This window comes from Mizuhopecten yessoensis, unplaced genomic scaffold (genome assembly GCF_002113885.1).
Source record: "Mizuhopecten yessoensis strain PY_sf001 unplaced genomic scaffold, ASM211388v2 scaffold716139, whole genome shotgun sequence".
In the NCBI taxonomy this organism is placed as follows: Eukaryota; Metazoa; Mollusca; class Bivalvia; order Pectinida; family Pectinidae; genus Mizuhopecten; species Mizuhopecten yessoensis.
Genome location: NW_018479967.1, coordinates 8,517 through 32,553, shown reverse-complemented (window position 1 = coordinate 32,553; position 24,037 = coordinate 8,517). Strand labels below are relative to the sequence as shown.

The following is a 24,037-nucleotide window of genomic DNA, read 5'->3' as shown; positions in this document are numbered from 1 at the left end:
TTTGCACGCACCGCACATCGTGTAACGTTGTGCGATCCCACAACTGTACATTGTATTTTTAGCAATTCTTCCATTCAAAAGTATAACATATTATCATCAAGCCCTCATCAACAAAACGCAGAAAATACAAGGGTGAAGTATAATTTAGTATCAACATTTATCAAGATAAAGTGGGATACAATAATAGATGATTGCAACTCTTTTAACGTTTCACTGACATATATCATATAAATGTGTACTCTTGAGATTTATTTTTCTCACACTGAAAGCGAGTTTTACATCGAAAAGTTGGCATTTCGCAACTATACATTCTGGCTGCTTTTAGAAATCTGTTTCGAATGAGTTGTCGGTATCTCTTTGTCAGGATGTCCTACCAAGCACAAACACGACACCGTTACAGTGCAATATGGACACTGTTTTTATAAAAAAGAAATTCGATTTCGGCTTAATTGGTAAACATGAAGCTTCCCATAGAGTAAATACATGTCCTACTATTCTGTTATCGATTTAATTAACCGGATCGCGGTCTTCTAACCGAGTAAACGGTTAACCGGCTAACCGCTGACAACCCTAAAAACAAGGCAAGTTGTTAAATTCGAACATTTCTATAAGTATTCCTTACTCATTTAATGTTTAATGATGTTTTCAACTTGGTTTGATTTGTTTCAATTTAAATCGAATAATTTGTTCAGCTTTGAATTTCGTTTGTTTGTTGTTCGAAACTCAGAAGCTGGTTATGTTTTCAACTAGTACAAACAAAATGTCACTAACCTTATATTCCTGAAGGAGACGAGAGGATTTCAGGCAATTAGAATCGAAGTCGCCAGCGGTCAGTTTGGTGTTGTCAATGAGAAAGAGCTCCACCAGGGCATGATATATAAACACATACTGTGGCTATATTTGTAAACAAAGTGTAACCAACCTCGTTTATACATCAGCTGATAGACTAGGAAATAAACTTCCTCAAATGAAAAACATATTTGAATGTATCACAGATTGATGTTGTTAAAAATAAGCAATAAATACATCACTCTTACCGCTGTCTATCACATAGATCAGGAGTGATAAATCACAAACACGGTAAAGGTGAAACGTAATTGTAACACATTTTTGATATTTTGCTTAATGTTTACGTGTATAATGCATAAAACAAATATTTATGCAATTGTTAAATAACGACAGGAAATTGGTGATTTAAGGTAATATTTAACTGGACACGCCTTTCAATGCATTCAAAAGGAAGTCACTATCTATGATGATGTTCCACACTATTTTCAACACTACGACATTTTCCGAGAAATGCTTAACAGATCAAATACGACGATTTTAACATATGGATTGAACATCAGAAAGTGATTTTAAAGAGGAACATATATGTAAAAAGTATATTATATATTACATCACTATAATACGAATACATATTTCATACATTTTTATCGACCGAAATAGTTTACACAAATAAATAAATAAGTGTATCGGTATATATCTTACTTTTGTCTGCACCATGTCCATCCTGTCCTGTCTCATGCTCTGTACGTAAGCAGGGGGGTCCACCCGACCAGTGGATTTGCCATGTCTGAACAACACGTCTGATGCTATGAATGTCCCTGTGCGTCCTACACCAGCACTGCAACGTAAGAGAATAGAATAGGCTACGGTGCCAAACGAGATCTACTCGAGGTGCCGGAAATATTCATTGGCACATCTTTTCGCATCTGTTTCTTTTGTGTGTTGGTATCTCTTCCGGCCCTCTTGTCTTTTTTTGTGTCAACATTGAGTTAGGATCGTATTTATATATTGTGTTTGTTTTTTATGATTTGAAATTTTAAGAAGAAGGTAGTATTAAAATCTTCGGTTTGTTCCCTGGCCCACTTTGGAGATCGTTCAAGTCCAAAGGTGATATAAAGCCAAGTGAGGCAATAGGAATGAAAAAAGTTTGAAACGAAGTACAGAGAAGATTGAAAAATAAATCCTTATGTTGCAATTGATGCAGCAGATTTATTTTGTCCCTTTGGCGTCCCGAAAAGGAAGGCACGAAACCAAATCCTCATTTCTGCAGGGGGTTCCCTTAATAGTTGGCTCTTGGGGTGGGGTTTCTATTTTAAACCCCGACCTAAAGGGATAAGAACAAGGCCTCTGTTTAACTGTCAGTGGCCAATCATTCATAGGTTTTACTTGACACCTACAATGCATCAATGCTATAAAATATATGTAGTGTTTTATGATGTTTTTCAATGATTGACTATTTCATTGGCCCGGTAGGTTTCATTTTTGGAATACAAGATAAGTGTCATACATTAATTGGGTGATCAATGGTCCAGTCATGCTAACCGGAGAGGTACAAGATCTGTGTACAAAATGTAGCGGACTATAATTGGAAATTAAGTATGTACTGAGGGAGTACAAAACTTGTGCCATACCTGAAGTGGACGATCTTTGGTTCGGTCGTACTTACTTGTACCTTGTACATGGATAACTGAAGTTGACAGTCGGATTAAATTTACAAGTATCGTCCCGCCATTTACAATGTATTACCTGCAGTGTACAACTATTGGTCCGGACAGCTTGGAATTCACAGAATCCATATGGAGCAACAGGAGTGCAAAATGCATGACGTCTGGTGTTCCATGGTCTGGCCACTTGAGGAGATGAAACTGACTGATTACTCTGGTCTTCTGTGTCTGCAATATACCGCAAACATGTAAACTGAAGACCAAGATGGATATTCATTTAAACTGTTAATAACAGTTAACATAATCGGTTTCCTTCAAAACTACGAACAGTAGAAATGTTTTAATCGAATTCGAGCTCAGCGAGCTAAGTCAGAGATAAGTATCAGTTATGTTCGGTTGTTCATGTAACCATGACATAATATCAGAACATTGAGTGTTGTTTTGATAAACCGGGATTATGTTCCTTACAAAAGTATCTAAGCCTTAAGACAGCTGGATTACTGTGAAGACTTTTCCAAACTGGAAGGTGATTGATGGAATCATGTGTGATTTAGGAACAATTTAAAAAATATTGGATGTGCCTAGATGGATATGATTGATAATGTTATTCTTAACCCTGATATTATGACAACCGTTATTTTTAAAAAATGTCAGTATATGAATTGTAGGTTTTTTAAATAAAATTCTGAGTTTGTTAGTGATACTTATCTAATTATACATACACTTTTATTTCATGAACGCGTAAATAACGATATCTGAATATTCTAATGGCAACCGCATGTCGCGGTTGCACTCCGTGAATTTTGTCAGTGACCCGTCGAGAAGATTCTAAAAGTTAAAGGGGAGATAATTCAATGTCCTGCTGTTTGTTGACTATGCCGGTTTGGTATTTGTTGTATATTAATACTCAGATTGAGGAAAAGTTGACGGGAATTAGGAAGTATATTGGAATACTAAAGATAAATAATATGTAAAAAATAATTCTTATTCCCCCCACGAAAAACAGAACGCTGCAACATGGTACGGTGTATATAAGATCATAACACAAAATTCGAAGTTGCTGTAGTACAATGTGTACTTTAAAATGTAATTGCGTTAATTGACAAAGTTTAAATGTACACTTGTATCACATAAAACAACACTCCACTTTTTAAGCATAAACAAAGGTGAAAAAAATGCAATTTATTATTTCTGTTTTAACAAATATTATATTTTCGTTTTTCAATAACAATACACCCTTCAAACATATATTGTAAAAAAAACCTTAGGTTTGATCATTTCAATTAACACAATTCTTACATTTTCATTTTCTAGCTTCAACTTCCGAACTGTGTAGGCTGCGTATTCTTTTGAAGATATAAAACTTATCTTCATACCATCATGTGAAATCGAAGACCCAGCATCAGGCCAGTACTTTTCAACTTTTGGCTGAAATGATTGGACAAAACATTGTTCATGATAGAAAATGAGAGGGTATCATTCATAACTACACTTTGTTTTGGTAACGTTTGACAATGATTGTATTGAATATGATCTATCCCTCAATAGTACTATTAGACTATTGAACATGTGTCTCCTGTCTTTGTGCTTGAATTATCTTTAATTACGTTGGGAAAAGCAAATTGATTTGATTTATGAAAAGAGATTGAATACAATGTACAAGAATACGGATTCTGAAAATTCATAAGCTATAGTATACGATTTGAATTGTTACGTTGTAGCAATATTCACTTTCCATACTGGTTTTCCCTTTCATACATGACGAATGTTGCCTAAGCGCCTAATTCCGATATAGTTTCTTTGTCATACGAAACAATAACTAACTATTAATCTTAACATTGTTAACTCTCTGACATTGTTATTGCTGTTTGTGGAGAGTTATCACAGCGCTGATGTCTCAATGTCCCTCCTTTTATATGCATGCTGACAGAAAGTATTTCTGTAATTTTTAATGTATTGAAATATAACCTAAGTATTAATGCTTTATACAAATTAAGTGCTTTAAGCCAATTGTTAACACCAATTTGTCAACTAAACACAAACAAACCTTTCCCAATTCAACGCATTTTGCAAGCATTACGATTTTCCCCGTCTTAAGTTGCCAGACCATTTTCCAGAAGTCTCCAAGAGTGTTCATTTTCGGACCTAAAACAGTGTGTAGAACTCAACAATTTGATCAAATGTCAGGTTTAATTACCTGTTTGTGTATTATAACTCTCTCTCTCTCTCTCTCTCTCTCTCTCTCTCTCTCTCTCTCTCTTACACATAGAACGAACAATGTAAACCTTAATACACATAGAACACAATGTAGACATTAATACACATAGAGCACAATGCAGACATTGATACACAATACACATAGAACACAATGTTGTACACATAGAACACAATGTAGACATTATTACACATATAACACAATGTAGACATTGATACACATATAACACAATGTAGACATTATTACACATATAACACAATGTAGACATTAATACACATAGAACACACTGTAGACATTAATACACATAGAACACAATATAGACATTAATACACATAGAACACAATGTAGACATTAATACACATATAACACAATGTAGACATTAATACACATATAACACAATGTAGACATTAATACACATAGAACACAATGTAGACATTAATACACATAGAACACAATGTAGACATTGATACACATAAAACACACTGTAGACATTAATACACATAGAGCACAATGCAAACATTGATACACAATACACATAGAACACAATGTTGTACACATAGAACACAATATAGACATTAATACACATAAAACACAATGTAGACATTAATACAAATATAACACAATGTAGACATTAATACACATATACCACAATGTAGACATTAATACACATAGAACACAATGTAGACATTATTACACATAGAACACAATGGAGTACACATATAAGACAATGTAGACATTAATACACATATAACACAATGTAGTACACATAGAACACAATGTAGACATTAATACACATATTACACAATTTAAACATTAATACAGATAGAACACACTGTAGACATTAATACACATAGAACACAATATAGACATTAATGCACATAGAACACAATGTAGTACACATATAACACAATGTAGACATTAATACACATAGAACACAATATAATACACATAGCACACAATGAAGACATTAATACACATAGAACACAATGTAGACATTAATAGACATAGAACACAATGTAGACATTGATACACATAAAACACACTGTAGACATTAATACACATAGAGCACAATGCAAACATTGATACACAATACACATACAACACAATGTTGTACACATAGAACACAATATAGACATTAATACACATAGAACACAATGTAGTACACATATAACACAATGTAGACATTAATACACATATACCACAATGTAGCCATTAATACACATAGAACACAATGTAGACATTAATAGACATAGAACACAATGTAGACATTGATACACATATAACACAATGTAGACATTATTACACATATAACACAATGTAGACATTAATACACATATACCACAATGTAGCCATTAATACACATAGAACACAATGTAGACATTAATAGACATAGAACACAATGTAGACATTGATACACATATAACACAATGTAGACATTATTACACATATAACACAATGTAGACATTAATGCACATAGAACACAATGTAGTACACATATAACACAATGAAGACATTAATACACATATAACACAATGGAGACATTAATACACATATAACACAATGTAGACATTGATACACATAGAACACAATGTAGTACACATAGAACACAATATAAACCTTAATACACATATAACACAATGAAGACATTAATACACATATAACACAATGTAGACATTAATACACATAGAACACAATATAAACCTTAATACACATAGAACACAATGTAGACATTAATAGACATAGAACACAATGTAGACATTGATACACATAAAACAGACTGTAGACATTAATACACATATTACACAATTTAAACATTAATACAGATAGAACACACTGTAGACATTAATACACATAGAACACAATATAAACCTTAATACACATATAACACAATGAAGACATTAATACACATAGAACACAATGTAGACATTAAGTAGACATTAATACACATATTACACAATTTAAACATTACAATATAGACATTAATACACATAGAACACAATGTAGACATTAATACACATGAACACAATGTAGACATTGATACACATAGAACACACTGTAGACATTAATACACATATTACACAATTTAAACATTAATACACACAGAACACACTGTAGACATTAATACACATAGAACACAATGTAGACATTGATACACATAGAACACAATGTAGACATTGATACACATAGAACACACTGTAGACATTAATACACATAGAACACAAAGTAGTACACATAGAACACAATGTAGTACACATAGAACACACTGTAGACATTAATACACATATAACACAATGAAGACATTAATACACATAGAACACAATGTAGACATTGATACACATATAACACAATGTAGACATTAATACACATAGAACACAATGTAGACATTAATACACATAGAACACAATGTAGACATTAATACACATAGAACACAATGTAGACATTAATACACATAGAACACAATGTAGACATTAATACACATAGAACACAATGTAGACATTAATACACATAGAACACAATGTAGACATTAATACACATAGAACACAATGTAGACATTAATACACATAGAACACAATGTAGACATTAATACACATAGAACACAATGTAGACATTAATACACATAGAACACAATGTAGACATTAATACACATAGAACACAATGTAGACATTATTACACATATAACACAATGTAGACATTAATACACATAGAACACAATGTAGACATTAATACACATAGAACACAATGTAGACATTAATACACATAGAACACAATGTAGACATTAATACACATAGAACACAATGTAGACATTAATACACATAGAACACAATGTAGTACACATAGAACACAATGTAGACATTAATACACATAGAACACAATGTAGACATTAATACACATAGAACACAATGTAGACATTAATACACATAGAACACAATGTAGACATTAATACACATAGAACACAATGTAGACATTAATACACATAGAACACAATGTAGACATTAATACACATAGAACACAATGTAGACATTAATACACATAGAACACAATGTAGACATTAATACACATAGAACACAATGTAGACATTAATACACATAGAACACAATGTAGACATTAATACACATAGAACACAATGTAGACATTAATACACATAGAACACAATGTAGACATTAATACACATAGAACACAATGTAGACATTAATACACATAGAACACAATGTAGACATTAATACACATAGAACACAATGTAGACATTAATACACATAGAACACAATGTAGACATTAATACACATAGAACACAATGTAGACATTAATACACATAGAACACAATGTAGTACACATAGAACACAATGTAGACATTAATACACATAGAACACAATGTAGACATTAATACACATAGAACACAATGTAGACATTAATACACATAGAACACAATGTAGACATTAATACACATAGAACACAATGTAGACATTAATACACATAGAACACAATGTAGACATTAATACACATAGAACACAATGTAGACATTAATACACATAGAACACAATGTAGACATTAATACACATAGAACACAATGTAGACATTAATACACATAGAACACAATGTAGACATTAATACACATAGAACACAATGTAGACATTAATACACATAGAACACAATGTAGACATTAATACACATAGAACACAATGTAGACATTAATACACATAGAACACAATGTAGACATTAATACACATAGAACACAATGTAGACATTAATACACATAGAACACAATGTAGACATTAATACACATAGAACACAATGTAGACATTAATACACATAGAACACAATGTAGTACACATAGAACACAATGTAGACATTAATACACATAGAACACAATGTAGACATTAATACACATAGAACACAATGTAGACATTAATACACATAGAACACAATGTAGACATTAATACACATAGAACACAATGTAGACATTAATACACATAGAACACAATGTAGACATTAATACACATAGAACACAATGTAGACATTAATACACATAGAACACAATGTAGACATTAATACACATAGAACACAATGTAGACATTAATACACATAGAACACAATGTAGACATTAATACACATAGAACACAATGTAGACATTAATACACATAGAACACAATGTAGACATTAATACACATAGAACACAATGTAGACATTAATACACATAGAACACAATGTAGACATTAATACACATAGAACACAATGTAGACATTAATACACATAGAACACAATGTAGACATTAATACACATAGAACACAATGTAGACATTAATACACATAGAACACAATGTAGACATTATTACACATATAACACAATGTAGACATTATTACACATATAACACACTGTAGACATTGATACACATAAAACACAATGTAGACATTAATACACATAGAACACAATTTAAACATTAATACACATAGAACACAATGTAGACATTAATACACATAGAACACAATGAAGACATTAATACACAATACACATAGAACACAATGTTGTACACATAGAACACAATATAGACATTAATACACATAGAGCACAATGTAGTACACATATAACACAATATAGACATTAATACACATAGAGCACAATGTAGACATTAATACACATATAACACAATGTAGACATTAATACACATAGAACACAATTTAAACCTTAATACACATAGAACACAATGTAGACATTATTACACATATAACACAATGTAGACATTAATACACATAGAGCACAATGTAGACATTAATACACATATAACACAATGTAGACATGAATACACATAGAACACAATGTAGACATTATTACACATAGGGGACAATGTAGACATTAATACACATAGAACACAATGAAGACACTAATACACAATACACATAGAACACAATGTTGACATTAATACACAATAAACATAGAACACAATATAGACATTAATACACATAGAGCACAATGTAGACATTGATACACAATACACATAGAACACAATGTTGACATTAATACATAATACACATAGAACACAATATAGACATTAATACACATAGAACACAATGTAGACATTAATACACAATACACATAGAACACAATATAGACATTAATACACATAGAACACAATGCAGTACACATAGAACACAATGTAGACATTAATACACATAGAACACAATATAGACATTAATACACAATACACATAGAACACAACGTAGTACACATAGAACACAATATAGACATTAATACACATAGAACACAATATAGACATTAATACACAATACACATAGAACACAATATAGACATTAATACACATAGAACACAACGTAGTACACATAGAACACAATATAGACATTAATACACATAGAACACAATATAGACATTAATACACATAAAACACAATGTAGACATTAATACACATAGAACACAATGCAGTACACATAAAACACAATGTAAACGTTTACTACACACCTTGTGTTGCTACATACGCGTTTGTCCCGTCAAGATCCTAAAATATATAGACAGTACATGGGAGAATACTTTTAACCAATCGGAGCACCAGCAAAGTTCAAGTGCATACTACCATTCTATAGGCATATAACGTTACCTATTTATACAAGCTTGCTTTCAGTAATTACCTTTATGACCTTATTCGGGTAGACCTTTTCTTTATTGTTTGGTTAACATAAGATATCTAACTCGTGAAAAATGATCATAGTTTACATTAAATGTTTTGAACTTACTATTTTAAAATATACATTCTCTCTGCATTTTGTAGTTATACTTGATAATATATACTCAACCGATAAGATATGATTAAGAAATTAAGCATCAAGTTGTATGGCTACATATAAAAAATAAAGAGCCAGTATACCTTCCTGTCGACATTCAAAGTACGGAGTATCCTTGTAATATGTTGCAAAAATACAGAAACACATCGATGTATGTTGCGGTATAGACAATAATATCTTACAACAAAAGTATTACGGAAACGTTAATTTACTTTTTCTTTTCAACACTTATAAGTACTTAACGACGATTAGATGCATTATATAAAGACAAGCTTTATCTTGGGGCAGTATGTTGTGAATTTATTGATTTGTCGTCTGAATGACGTCCATCAGCTCATTTCAAACACTAACCTTGATAAAGTTAGCATTGATGTAACTTTGGTCTCCGTCTAGCTGTACTCTTGAATGATCGTCTAAAAATAAAATAAATTTCATCGGTGCTATCATTTACACTGTTTCTAATCCACGATTCATATATCAATTTCATCCTGTTAAACTACCTTGTCCTTTCTTTCAGCTAAATGATTATCTATATATGTTATTTCAAGGGGAAATTAAACATGATCCTTTGAATGAACCACAAACCGCTTACACTTACGACAACAAACACGTAACATTAATTTCTTCATGTCGTTTATTTGTTTCATGGTGTTTTCATGTCGCATTTGATTTGAAATTTAAGAGTATTTCCGAATGCATGGTTTTAGTGAAACATGTCGACTGCTGACCAACAAACTTACAACACGAGGTTGCTGTCCAACAATCTTACAACACGAGGGGGCTGCCCAACAAACTTACAACACGAGGTTACTACCCAAAAACTTACAACACGAGGTTGCTGACCAACAATCTTACAACACGAGATTGCTGACCAACAAACTTACAACACGAGGTTGCTGACCAACAATCTTACAACACGAGGTTGCTGCCCAACAAACTTACAACACGAGGTTGCTGACCAACAATCTTACAACACGAGGTTGTTGCCCAACAAATTTACAACACGAGGTTGCCGCCCAAAAAACTTACAACACGAGGTTGCTGACCAACATACGTATAACACGAGGTTGCTGACCAACAAACTTACAACACGAGGTTGCTGACCAACATACGTATAACCCGAGGTTGCTGCCCAACAAACGTATAACACGAGGCTGCTGACCAACAAACTTACAACACGAGGTTGCTGGCCAACACACGTATAACACGAGGTTGCTGACCAACATACGTCTAACACGAGGTTGCTGACCAACAAACGTACAACACGAGGTTGCTGACCAACACACGTAAAACACGAGGTTGCTGACCAACAAACTTATAACACGAGGTTGCTGAACAACAAACGTATAACACGAGGTTGCTTACAAACATACGTATAACACGAGGTTGCTGACCAACAACCTTACAACACGAGGTTGCTGACCAACAAAAGTATAACACGAGGTTGCTGACCAACAACCTTACAACACGAGGTTGCTGACCAACAATCTTACAACACAAGGTTGTTGCCCAACAAATTTACAACACGAGTTTGCCGCCCAAAAAACTTACAACACGAGGTTGCTGACAAACAATCTTACAACACGAGGTTGCTGCACAACAAACTTACAACACGAGGTTGCTGGCCAACACACGTATAACACGAGGTTGCTGACCAACATACGTCTAACACGAGGTTGCTGACCAACAAACGTACAACATGAGGTGGCTGACCAACAAACTAACAACACGAGGGTGCTGACCAACACATGTATAACACGAGGTTGCTGACCAACAACCTTACAACACGAGGTTGTTGCCCAACAAATTTACAACACGAGTTTGCCGCCCAAAAAACTTACAACACGAGGGTGCTGACCAACATACGTATAACACGAGGTTGCTGACCAACAACCTTACAACACGAGGTTGCTGACCAACACACTTACAACACGAGGTTGCTGACCAACACACGAATAACACGAGGTTGCTGACCAACAAACTTACAACAGGAGGTTGCTGACCAACAAACTAACAACGCGAGGTTGCTGACCAACACATGTATAACACGAGGCTGCTGACCAACAAACTTACAACACGAGGTCGCTGACCAACAAACGTATAACACGAGGATGCTGACCAACAAACGTATAACACGAGGATGCTGGCCAACAAACGTATAACACGAGGTTGCTTACCAACATACGTATAACACGAGGTTGCTGACCAACATACGTACAACACGAGGTTGCTGACCAACACACTTACAACACGAGGTTGCTGACCAACAAAAGTATAACACGAGGTTGCTGACCAACAACCTTACAACACGAGGTTGCTGACCAACAAACGTACAACATGAGGTGGCTGACCAACAAACTAACAACACGAGGTTGCTGACCAACACATGTATAACGCGAGGTTGCTGACCAACAAACTTACAACATGAGGTTGCTGACCAACAAACTAACAACACGAGGGTGCTGACCAACACATGTATAACACGAGGCTGCTGACCAACAAACTTACAACACGAGGTTGCTGACAAACAATCTTACAACACGAGGTTGCTGCCCAACATACGTATAACACGAGGTTGCTGACCAACATACGTACAACACGAGGTTGCTGACCAACAAACTTACAACAGGAGGTTGCTGACCAACAAACTAACAACACGAGGTTGCTGACCAACACATGTATAACACGAGGTTGCTGACCAACAAACTTACAACACGAGGTTGCTGACCAACAAACTTACAACACGAGGTTGCCAACAATGCAGGTCGATGAAGATTATGATAAGTTTTAGGGTCTCAATTGGAAATATGTTATTTCGGTGTGTAAAATGGAGGTCGATTATGCTTATCAGTGTATATTACTGTTTTGATGTCACTTACCCAGTTCTTGCTGTATGTACGTTATATTTTTTGGTTTTGACCTAGAATCAGAAGACACCCATTCTTGCAACACTTACTCTTTATCCTCCTAGTGTTTTTTGCAATGATCTCCACGAACATTATGTTGTGTTTACATTTTGACTTAGTTTTATAGATTTTGAATATGATATAATATTTTATCTTTGTTTGCATCCATGGTGGTACGGGTGCTTGGACTATGCAAATTAATTAAATAATTGCTTTCCATCACAGAAAGGCTTATATGTTTTAGCCATTTTTAGACTGTATACCAACCACAGGTATTGAATAGTTATTATCCTGATATATTTATGTAATTTTCTTTATAATCATGAAAAGATACTATACATATTATATCATATATATTATGAATGAATGATTGTTACATACAAATACCAGTATGACCAGATGACTGTGGATATAGCCCGAAGTTATAAATCTTGAAGTACGTAGATGTCTGAATGGAATTATAATTTCAATCATTGTTATTCCGTCTTTGCGTATTGCAGAGTTATCTTCTCTTGTAAGCAGGTATTGATTGTTACGTCATTGGTTTGTTTGAGAAAATTACGTCGTTTTCTCAAAAATTCATGACGTTACTCTCACAAACAAATGACGTAACAATCAATCCCTGCTCACAAGAGCCGATAACTCTGCAATACGAAAAGACGGAATAGGAAATTGACAACAACACCATGTCAGAATAGTGACTAGTATATTGAAACTCTTCTTCGTTGGAGATGCAAAAGAGAGCGCATGTACTCATTACCTTGGCATGCAATGTTTTATGTTTGGTACTGGTATAACATACATGGGAATGTAGTCTTGTATCTATTCCTGCTTTTGTTGTTCGCTTTGGTGGCTTCTTCACACGGAAACTGGTTACCAGTCAGAAATCCCTAAAATAGAAAGTAATCCGACAATAAAAACGATGACAATTATTCCATCACCCATTAATGCAAGTGAATTAAGTTCTTTAACTGTTATTTCTTCTTCAATGTTATGCATTCCTAGACAGTCATAACAGAGATACACTATAAAATATACAATTTGTTACAGTAAAGAATGCAAGAGGCCATGTTCTTAGACAGTTTGTGCGAATGATTAAATGCATTAAGTAGAAAATAAGGTTCGAAACATGAAACGGTATTATTCGAAACATCGAGTTATCGTGAATATTGTATAAAATTGTTATATTACAGTTCATTCGATATATCTCTGAGTTGTATAAACTTGCCTTGAAGTCCATTTCAAACTCATTACATTCTTCTTTTCTAATGATTTCTTGGAGTAGGTTTTCCGTCAGTAGTCCGCTCTGATGTTCGTCATTCCGACTGATATTGCCAACGTTTTCGTACATCATGTGATCTGTATTGTTAGCTGTATCAGTCACGTGTGTGTTTGCTGCCATGTTTTCATATAGGACACCTGGTTCAAAAGATACATGTTGTTAACGCAGTCAAACGAACATAACTGTGATCGTACCAATTTAACATTCATAGCTGATGAAGTATGTCAGGTTAGATTTTCAACGAAATTTAGAATTTGGTGAAAGGTTTCTGTATTCATAGTTTCGGATTACACCGAGTTCAAACAGTCTCAATCGGTGGGGAGACTAGGCTGTCTAGCTGACAGTAAAACACATATATTTTGCAATTGGTATTTTTATGCGGGGTAATGCTACCTGGTGAACACAATCCTAACGATAATTGTAAATCCTATTTTCTTAAAACTTGCCATTCCTTATATATACGATCCAAGTATTTGCAAAATCTTTTGTAAATTGAATCACGAATGCCCGGATTCACGACATTCCAACCGATTGACCAACTAATCATTATTGGCAGTGCATGTGCTTGTCGAGATTTTCAACACGCGAGTCAGTGTTACGTGGGATAGATATACAATGGTGATATTGGCTCTATAGATTGATCAATAATAAAAATAAAAAAAAATGGCGAAGTTTCATCTAACCCGTGAAGACGTATTGATTTCTGTATTTATTCCTAGTCAAAACAAAGGGTCGATCTAGTAAACCGCAAATCTATCTTAGCAAAAGCAAAAAATATGAAAGTGCAATACTGATAAGTAAAACAATATCGAACTGTCATATATTCTTACCGTTCTCTCGATCACTGGTCGGTTGTTCTGGAGTGGATAACGGCTTTTGGTTTCTTTAAGGATACAAACGGACAAGCTTAAATTGATTACATATTGATCTTTGAATAATAAAGATCGATTAATTGTCTTGACGATCAAATAATTTACAAATTATCTCTCTTATGAACAGAATATCAAGAGAATTATCACTATTAACGAATGAAGGAAGAAACACTTAGAATGACAAGAAAAGAAAAGAGGAAAATGGTTACCTTTTCTTCACGACAAAGACTTTGAAAATTATTTGCAAAATTATCACAAAATATTTTGTAAAATTAAGAAGGATTATTACCTTCTGTTTATTACTACAACCACAACGATTACAAGGAATATTATTGCTACAACTGTCCCCGCAATACCACCAACGAGACCTCCAGGAGGTGCGAACGGCGGGTCGGGAGCTGCAAGTTAAGCCAAGATAAATCAACTTCAAAATCGTTTATTTACTTTTTAATATTCTTATATGTTCTAAAATATGTTGTTTCTTAATCAATACAGACTTGTATAATGCTGTTCACTTATCACAGCAGTAGATATAGAGAACACCCGCGTCTCAGGAGAAAAGAAATCTGAACCAATGATAAACAAGAGGCCCAGAGGGCCTGTATCGCTCACCTGGATATCGAAGCAATCATGGGAAAATATTCTCCAAATAAGATCATAGGGATAGGACCAGATCCCAAGGCCAATCATTGTAGCATATCCGTATAGATTGTTCATGTCAACAATTGTATGTATGGTTAAGGGGTAGGGATCTCAACTGTTTACAAGTTGTGACTCAGAAACTAGGTCCCTAGGGTTATGGCCAGACCCCAGGGTCAATTCTAATATCATAACTGCATTCGTTTCTTTATGCCCAACAATTGTATATTTATAGTTGTAGGGCGGGGATCTAAAACGTTTCAAACTTATGACCCCGGGGTTAAGTCTGCAAGGGTGTGACAGACCCCGGTCATTTATAGCATCGTTTCTTTATGCCCAGTAATTGTATATATAGTTGCATATAGGGTTAAGACCCGGGGCCATCCTGAAAGCATATGTGCATTCGTCTCTTTATATTCAGCAATTGTGTATATGGTTATAGGGTGGGGATCTCAACTGTTTCCAAGTTGTGACTCAGAAACAAGGTTCCTATGGTTGTGGCCAGACCCAAGGGTCAATGCTAATATCATGATTGTGTTCGTCTCTTTATGCCCCGTAATTGCATATTTAGTTTTGGGGTGGAGATCGATCTCAATGATTTCAAAGTTATGACCCAGGGGTTAAGTCTGCAAGGGTGAGGTAGACCCCGGGCTCAATTCTACCATCATGACTGCATTCATTTCTTTATACTCAGCAATTGTGTATATGGTTAAAGGGTGGGAATCTTAACCATTTCCATGTAATAAAGTATTCAGATCCCATCCCTTAGCGGGGAGGGTCAGTCTGTCCATTTATACACTTGATAATACCCACCACCTATGTATGCTACCAACAAAATATAGTTGATATCCATTGCGGATTGCAGTTCCGGAGAAGTCGCCTAAAGCAAAATAGCTAAATTACCTTTTTTGGCCCCGCACCTCAGGCCCTGGGGTGTCAACCCCACCATTTGTACAATTTTCAAATCTCATCACCTAGGGATGCTTCCATCGAAATATGGTTCATATCCATTTCTAAGTATCAGAGAAGAAGTCGTTTATAGCAATAAAGCCATTTTGCCCCCTTTTTGGCCCCGCCCCTTCAGCCCCCTGGGGAGTCCGCCCAACCATTTGTAAACCTTTGAATCCCCATCACATAGTAATGCTTCCATTAAAATTTAGCAAAATTCCAATCCGTGGTTAAGAAGAAGAAAAGAAGTCGTTTGAAGAAATTGTTGACGTACGGATGACGGAAGACGGACAAACGGACGACGGACGGACGCCACGGTATGCCATAAGATCACATTGGTCCTTCGGACCCGGTGAGCTAATAAATTAATGCGGCTTTTGATAGTTAACTAATCATTTCAATACGATATACATTTTATCAAGTAAAGGTACCAGAATATCTGTCTTGATGAATGACGATGTCCTTAGACTAAAGTATATATTATCTTGTACCCAATAAATGCCTTGTATTTATTTGTTTAAATTACAGTTACATGTATATAGCTGCTTTTCTATGGGAAAATATGTTAATTAGGAGCAGAGAGATATACAGCAGGAATGGATATTAAAGAAGGGACAAAGGGAACAAGTAGTAATGAGTGCGTGTGTGTCGAAGTTGCAAGAAGTATTCAAGAAAAGGACAACGGGTCCTGTAAAAATCAATACCACTACAACGTCAATGCTCATGATTATAAACAAACAAAAATAACATATCTATGTACATCGAAATGCTCAAAAATAGTACGTGTGTCCACCCTAAAGGGGTCTGCTTAAGCCCTGCGATGCATTGCTCCTTCAAGCTCCAGTATAGCAGCGACGTTATAACTTACGATTAAGCTTCTCTGTACACAAGACACCGGACCATCCCTCGGTACATCCCTCAGTACAGTTACCGGACACAGATTCGCACGAGGAGTTAGAACACTGTCCGCATACCTGCCTACAGTCAGGTCCATATTCAGTGCTACTACAAACTGAGGAAATAATAAACATTTAATCTATAAAACGCCTCAGTTGTATGCTGCAAACTTGACAAAAATAAAATACCGTTTTTAAGATAGGAAACTTAAACGGAGAAGTATTGGCCAGATGGCGGTTAGTGTTCTAATGTGGTCCCCTCAAATTAATTAGGGGTCACCATTTGTTTATGGGGCGAAACTTCATTTGCTGTTTCCATTGCAATACTTAGTCATATCCATTGAAATATGTATCTCTTGACAAGAGTCGTCATGAAATGTCATATTAGAGTTGCAACGATGAAAACGCTGATTTAGTCAAGCAAACTTGATGATAGATCAAGAAAATCATGCCAGACAGGTATATTAAAACAAAAACATTTGTCCCAATTCTACGTATAAATGATACACACGTTTCATGTGGAACACCTATGTGAGATTACTCACGCATGTATGAACCCAATACCAGAACTACTTGTTTATGAAACACGACTATGAATCGCATGAAAGCAAACAGCATGTTGTTGTCCGACATACTGAAAACTGACATAGAATGGTATACGTGACGTCATTAAGACGAAGAAAATCCCGACCGACATTTCTGGTGAAGTAAGCATTTCAACAACGACATCCTAAACAAAGACATCTGTTAATCTAGGTCACATCAACGAAATATCATAATTAAAAACGTCAATTTTTTATCGGACTAAACGATAAAATATTCCCAAATAATATCTTGATGTCGTCCGTAAAAATTGCACACAGTCTTCATCAACCAGTATCTTTCAAAACACTGTTTGTCGGTAGCATTCGACATCCATTAGAGGAATCGTGATATTCGGTATAAGCCCGTTTATATCGAGATAACTATGCAATGAAAACAAACACTGTATGTGGAGGACACAGGGATATTATCAATTAAGTGGTTAGCCGTCCTTATTTGCTCATGATTTATAATATCATCGAGATAAAAGGCTAATTTAGAAGTGTCCTTGATTTCAAATTCATTTCAGAAGAGTTTATACGATCGAGTTGAAAGATGAACTCGGTGCTATTTGAAGGTAAAGTTAAACGACATGACAAGGCCTTTGATCCTTGCCTTATTCCGTCTTTGCGTATTGCAGAGTTATCTTCTCTTGGGAGCAGGTATTGATTGTTACGTCACTTGTTTTTGGGAGTAACGTCATCTATTTTTGAGAAAACGACGTAATTTTCTCGCACAAACCAATGACGAAACAATCAATACCTGCTCCCAAGAGAAGATAACTCTGCAATACGCAAAGACGGAATAAGCTCTTTGATAAATATATAATTGTATGAAAACGTGTGAAAACAAATACAAAACGGCCTTTGTTATCTTGTATATCTTCTTTAAAATCTACTAAATTTGTCACTGCATTTGCAACATTTGTGTCACGTTTACATACATTTCAGGTTGGAGATGGACACAGGAGAAAACCAATCATGATGTATTGTATGTAGAAGTATGGGGAAATTACCATGCTACCCGCGGCTGCAGAGTTCGAACACTCAAACCTACATATCATATACGTTCTCACTAGCATGAAATAAATGTACCATATGACAAGTAATAATCAAAGTTCTATACACCATATTTGTGAATACCTATACTAAGCCAGTTTTGACCTTTTTATCTTATAATACCTCTTACCAATTTTGCACGTTTCCCCTTTCAATCCAGGATCACACCGATAAGTTTGTCCATCTTTGGGGCATCGTCCGTCGACATGATCACAATTTTTGCCTCCTGCACAGCTACCACACTCCTCCCGACAGGCGTCCCCGTACCATCCAAAAGAACAATCTGTAATAAGGATTTACCAATACTTGTACGGTTTTGCCTTGGGGAAAACACTGATATAGCCCGTAATATTATCATTTTTGGAAATGTCAATGAATACCAAGAAACATTGTTTGACATGTTTGCATTTATGTTCAAATATGAATTTTCAAAGTACATGTATGATGCTAATAATCTAATGTGTAAGCATTACAGCAAAGCCTTTAATTTACAGCTAGAATAGACAGCATTTCACATATTTATCGTTTGGGTTTAGTTTTCAGTCGTTATAATAGGGAGAGCCGTGTGCTTGCGTTGGCCGTAAACTATATGAGGTATATAGTTTCTTAGAAAAGGTTGCTTACTCTGTTTACAGTCGGATTCTTTCCAGCCAGGACTACAGCCGTTCTCACATGTTCCGTTAAACCGGTTACAGGTCTGTCCATCACGACATTTTCCACACTGCTCAGCACATTTAACTCCATAGCGTCCTTCTTCACACGCTGGAATTATAACGAAAGTTCACATTGGAGTTAAAATCATAATCAATCAAATCAAGTAAATACTATCTAAAACACGAATAGCAAACTGATTTTGCATGATATTGAAACATTGGAATCGATTATGTGAAGCATTCACATCAATTGTGAAATCAAATTCAGGTATATTCCTTGTGTAATTCATTTAAAGTGGCGTTGCATTATTTATTTTCATAAATCATATACATAGATTCAGAATTACCAGTTTCACAAAGTGTTCCCTGCCATCCCGCTGCACATCCGCCAGGACACGACCCGTCGGTAATATTACACGTACGTGGACCTCCCTTACAGTCACCACACGTGTTTTCACAGTTCGGACCATACATACCAGGGGTACAATCTGTGTAGACATAATAACAGGAATGTTAAGACGTATGATGTTAGAGCAGATAAAAAATATTTCAGAATCTAAGTGAGTAAAATGTTTTGAACTTTGTTTTAAAATTATGTTATTAAATATAGACAGAATATGCCCCTAATTAATACATTGGTATAATGTGATTTTGAATATTTAGATAGTACATCTATATATATGTATGTGGGATCGCACAACGTCATACGATGTTCCGTGTATGACCGATGTGTGAACGATGGATGTACGCTGAAATACTGGGGATTAAAACTAACGTTGTGTGATGGCAATCATGGCTCCCGTTTGAGATCAGACAGCGCTACGACACGAAAAGTGAAAAAGAATGGATTACTATCCTCATTGTTCTGGAATGTCCTATCATTGTCTGAACGCAGTCGTATACGTTCCTAACAGAGTCCTACGGATCGGGAGAGGTCCAGAGAGGTCGGCCAAGCACTTCGGACAGGTAGGTGCGTCCCGTAATATTCGGGAAACTCGGCCGATTTTTCTAGTCGGATTACAATCGTGACTATGTCGTGACAGATTCTGATGTGTCGGATAAAATCGTAACAATATCCTGTGTTGTCTGGACGGTGTCTAGACGGTGTCCTGTGGATCGGGACGCTGTCGTGATGTTCTTTGCCGTTACTTGCGGATTGAGTCCAAATTGCGTCCTGATCTTGCCGACAATGTCGGTTCACTGTCCGGTCACTGTCTGATCTCTGTCGGATCGCATTCGGGAGAATGGGGTCGCTGTCGGGACAGATTCAGTTAGTTTTTACAAGTCGGAAGATACAAATCGGATCAGATTCGGATTGAGAATGGGAGAATCGGGAAGAATTCGGCTGAAAACGGATGGATCGGGACGCTTCTTGAACAATATCTGATTGTTGTCGTGATTAAAAATTTAGGATGCACGGTAGTCTAGTTGTAGGACGCCGGGCTTGTGACTGAAGGGTTGCTTGTTCGAGTCACGGCACGGCACAGTGTTGTATTTTCGAGCCAGATACTTTACCCCGCTTGTTCCAGTCTACTCTGTAGCTGTAAATCGAAATGGCAGCTCCGGCTGTATGCTCCCAATGGAGTTGAGAAAGATATTGGCTGGTTGCAAAGGCCCTATAACCACGGATAATAATTTGTGAACCGCTTTGAGACGACCTACGAACTACGATAAAGTGAACGTCGAATTATTATTATTATTTTAAACAAATGTTTTTACAAATTTGTGAATTTCCCGCCACGAATCACAGGATCTTGATCAGAATTTTGACAAGTTTCAGGGAATGGTCCAATCAAGGTCGGCAGTAAAAATCCTGAATGTGTGACTGAGGCCTTATCTATATAAAAAAAAATTAGTAAGACAATTGCGTTTTCATGTTTATTCGTTTAAGACTTAAATCAACACGTGTAAATACGGCACGGTCCCGTAAAAATTGCACATTTGTGTGGACATAAGCGCACAATGAGGCGAACGAACGTTGAATTGCACGATTGTGCGGGTAATAAGTGCCAATATGTGCATGCTATATGTACGATGTGCGCGCTATGTACGACGACACAACTATAACTTTGAAATCATATTTCAATGTTATACATGTAAACATGTAATAAACAAATCCATTTACCGTAAGTCTAGTCGATCTTAAATGACGTACCTGTATCACATGTGTTGCCCTGTTTACCGGCAGCACACCCGGTCAAACACGTGCCATTGATATGGTGACATGGTGCCCCGTTGGAACAGCGTCCACAAATACTGCTACATTGCGAGCCATATTTCCCTGGATCACAAACTAAAAGCAAAGTTATTTATACGTGTCAATCTTTATAAATCAAAATTATTCGTAAAAATACATTATCATTATATAAAATAGTGCAACAATGTCTACAAGGAATTAGTCAAGTATGTTTTTCATTAATCTTAAATATGTGTACTTGAATACACTGAGGTATTTCACGGTACATTGTTTTCCGTTTAAATTCTTTGTTACATTTTATTCACGGTCTTTACAATAAATTTTCATCATTTCATTTTTTGTCCGAGGTTGATTTAGACATAATGTTCAAATTTGCTGTAAAATTGCTTTGGCCAATTAACTGATAATGGTAGAATTTCTAAGAAACGGATGGAATAAAAATAATGAAGTCAGGAAAACGTAAAGATGAAAAAATATCAAATCACCTTAGAAAACAATGGGAAAATATTGTAACGTGAAAAGTTATCACTCATTACTGTAGGGGTATTTATTTTCCTCATACAAACTAGTCAATTCTAAAGTATTGACATTTGGTAAAGCAAAAACATTTTATTATTTCTGGGCGAGCGAGCAAAATGAAAAGCGGAACGTGATTATAAACGAATACTTATTTCTCCATTTTATTTTCGGAATCCTCACTGGTTTCTTTAGCTCGGTCGGAATAATTATTCTAAATGTCTTCATTTAATCTAGGAAATAATTTATCTGATATATTATATTACATTTATCATATCAATCAACTATAATGATGATTCAAACGTTCCATAATGAAACAGACGCAAATTAAAGATTAAAGCGTAAAGATATGTTGAGCATGTCTTATATTCCAATACCTTCAATACACGTATCGACCTTGTATCCAGGCGAACAGCCAGATCTGCATGATCCATCAATGTGGTGACACGTTGTTGATCCATTTATGCAATGGCCACACTTACTTCCACAGTTGTCGCCAAATGTACCATCCACACACTCTGTAAAAATAACGGTCTAAACAAGTCTTCAACGTACAGCCCCGATTATCAGTAAAATTAAAATCTACCTCGAAATCAGTTAAACCTAGGCTATTTGAGGGCATCATATGTTAAACAATTTGAGCCGTGTATAAAACTGAAGAAGAAAATACGAAACGTTAATACCTTTATACACGAAAAAAACATTGCACTGCAGTTGTTTGAGTTATTAAGAACATACGAATAATACGAGGTTAAATTAACGCTTAAAACAAAACCAAAGGACAGATAGGCTTGTATTGCTCACTTGTCATCATTTATTTTTTATACAACAATAACGAAACAAGTTATTACAACTCATACTAATCACTCTTGTTGGACCGGATGTAAGCACGGCGGTAAATGTGGGAGGAAACCGGAATACCAGGATAGAACCCCCGTGGTCGGGCTGGTTACCCCATAACTTTCCATGTCCGATAGCGGAATCGAAAACCCCGGCCACTGTGTTGAAAGCAAGTGTGCTATCCACTGCAC

The 24,037-nt window shown here is 35.5% G+C and overlaps 1 protein-coding gene across 1 annotated transcript; it reads right to left on the bottom strand.

The window, feature by feature from the left end:
* LOC110441812 (receptor-type tyrosine-protein phosphatase S-like) lies at positions 1–23,817 on the bottom strand. Its single transcript, XM_021485069.1, has 18 exons — positions 23,811–23,817; positions 23,384–23,524; positions 22,449–22,586; positions 20,641–20,781; positions 20,265–20,402; positions 19,771–19,923; positions 17,973–18,116; positions 15,807–15,915; positions 15,476–15,528; positions 14,592–14,782; positions 14,166–14,253; positions 10,809–10,870; positions 10,138–10,174; positions 4,501–4,598; positions 3,753–3,881; positions 2,536–2,681; positions 1,492–1,627; positions 1–894 (listed from the first exon to the last, which is right to left on the bottom strand). Exons 1-18 carry the CDS (start codon positions 23,815–23,817, stop codon positions 724–726), a joined length of 2,082 nt encoding a protein of 693 aa, XP_021340744.1. The 3' UTR covers positions 1–723.
* Positions 23,818–24,037: the final 220 nt, after the last annotated feature.

What these genes read in the sequence shown, in the direction of transcription:
- LOC110441812 (XM_021485069.1), bottom strand. An exon ending in GGTCGATACGTGTATTGAAG is followed by an intron (nt 22,587 to 23,383) that starts GTATTGGAATAT and finishes CTTTGCTTTTAG; the next exon opens with TTTGTGATCCAGGGAAATAT. An exon ending in AGTTTGAAATGGACTTCAAG is followed by an intron (nt 14,254 to 14,591) that starts GCAAGTTTATAC and finishes TTTCTATTTTAG; the next exon opens with GGATTTCTGACTGGTAACCA.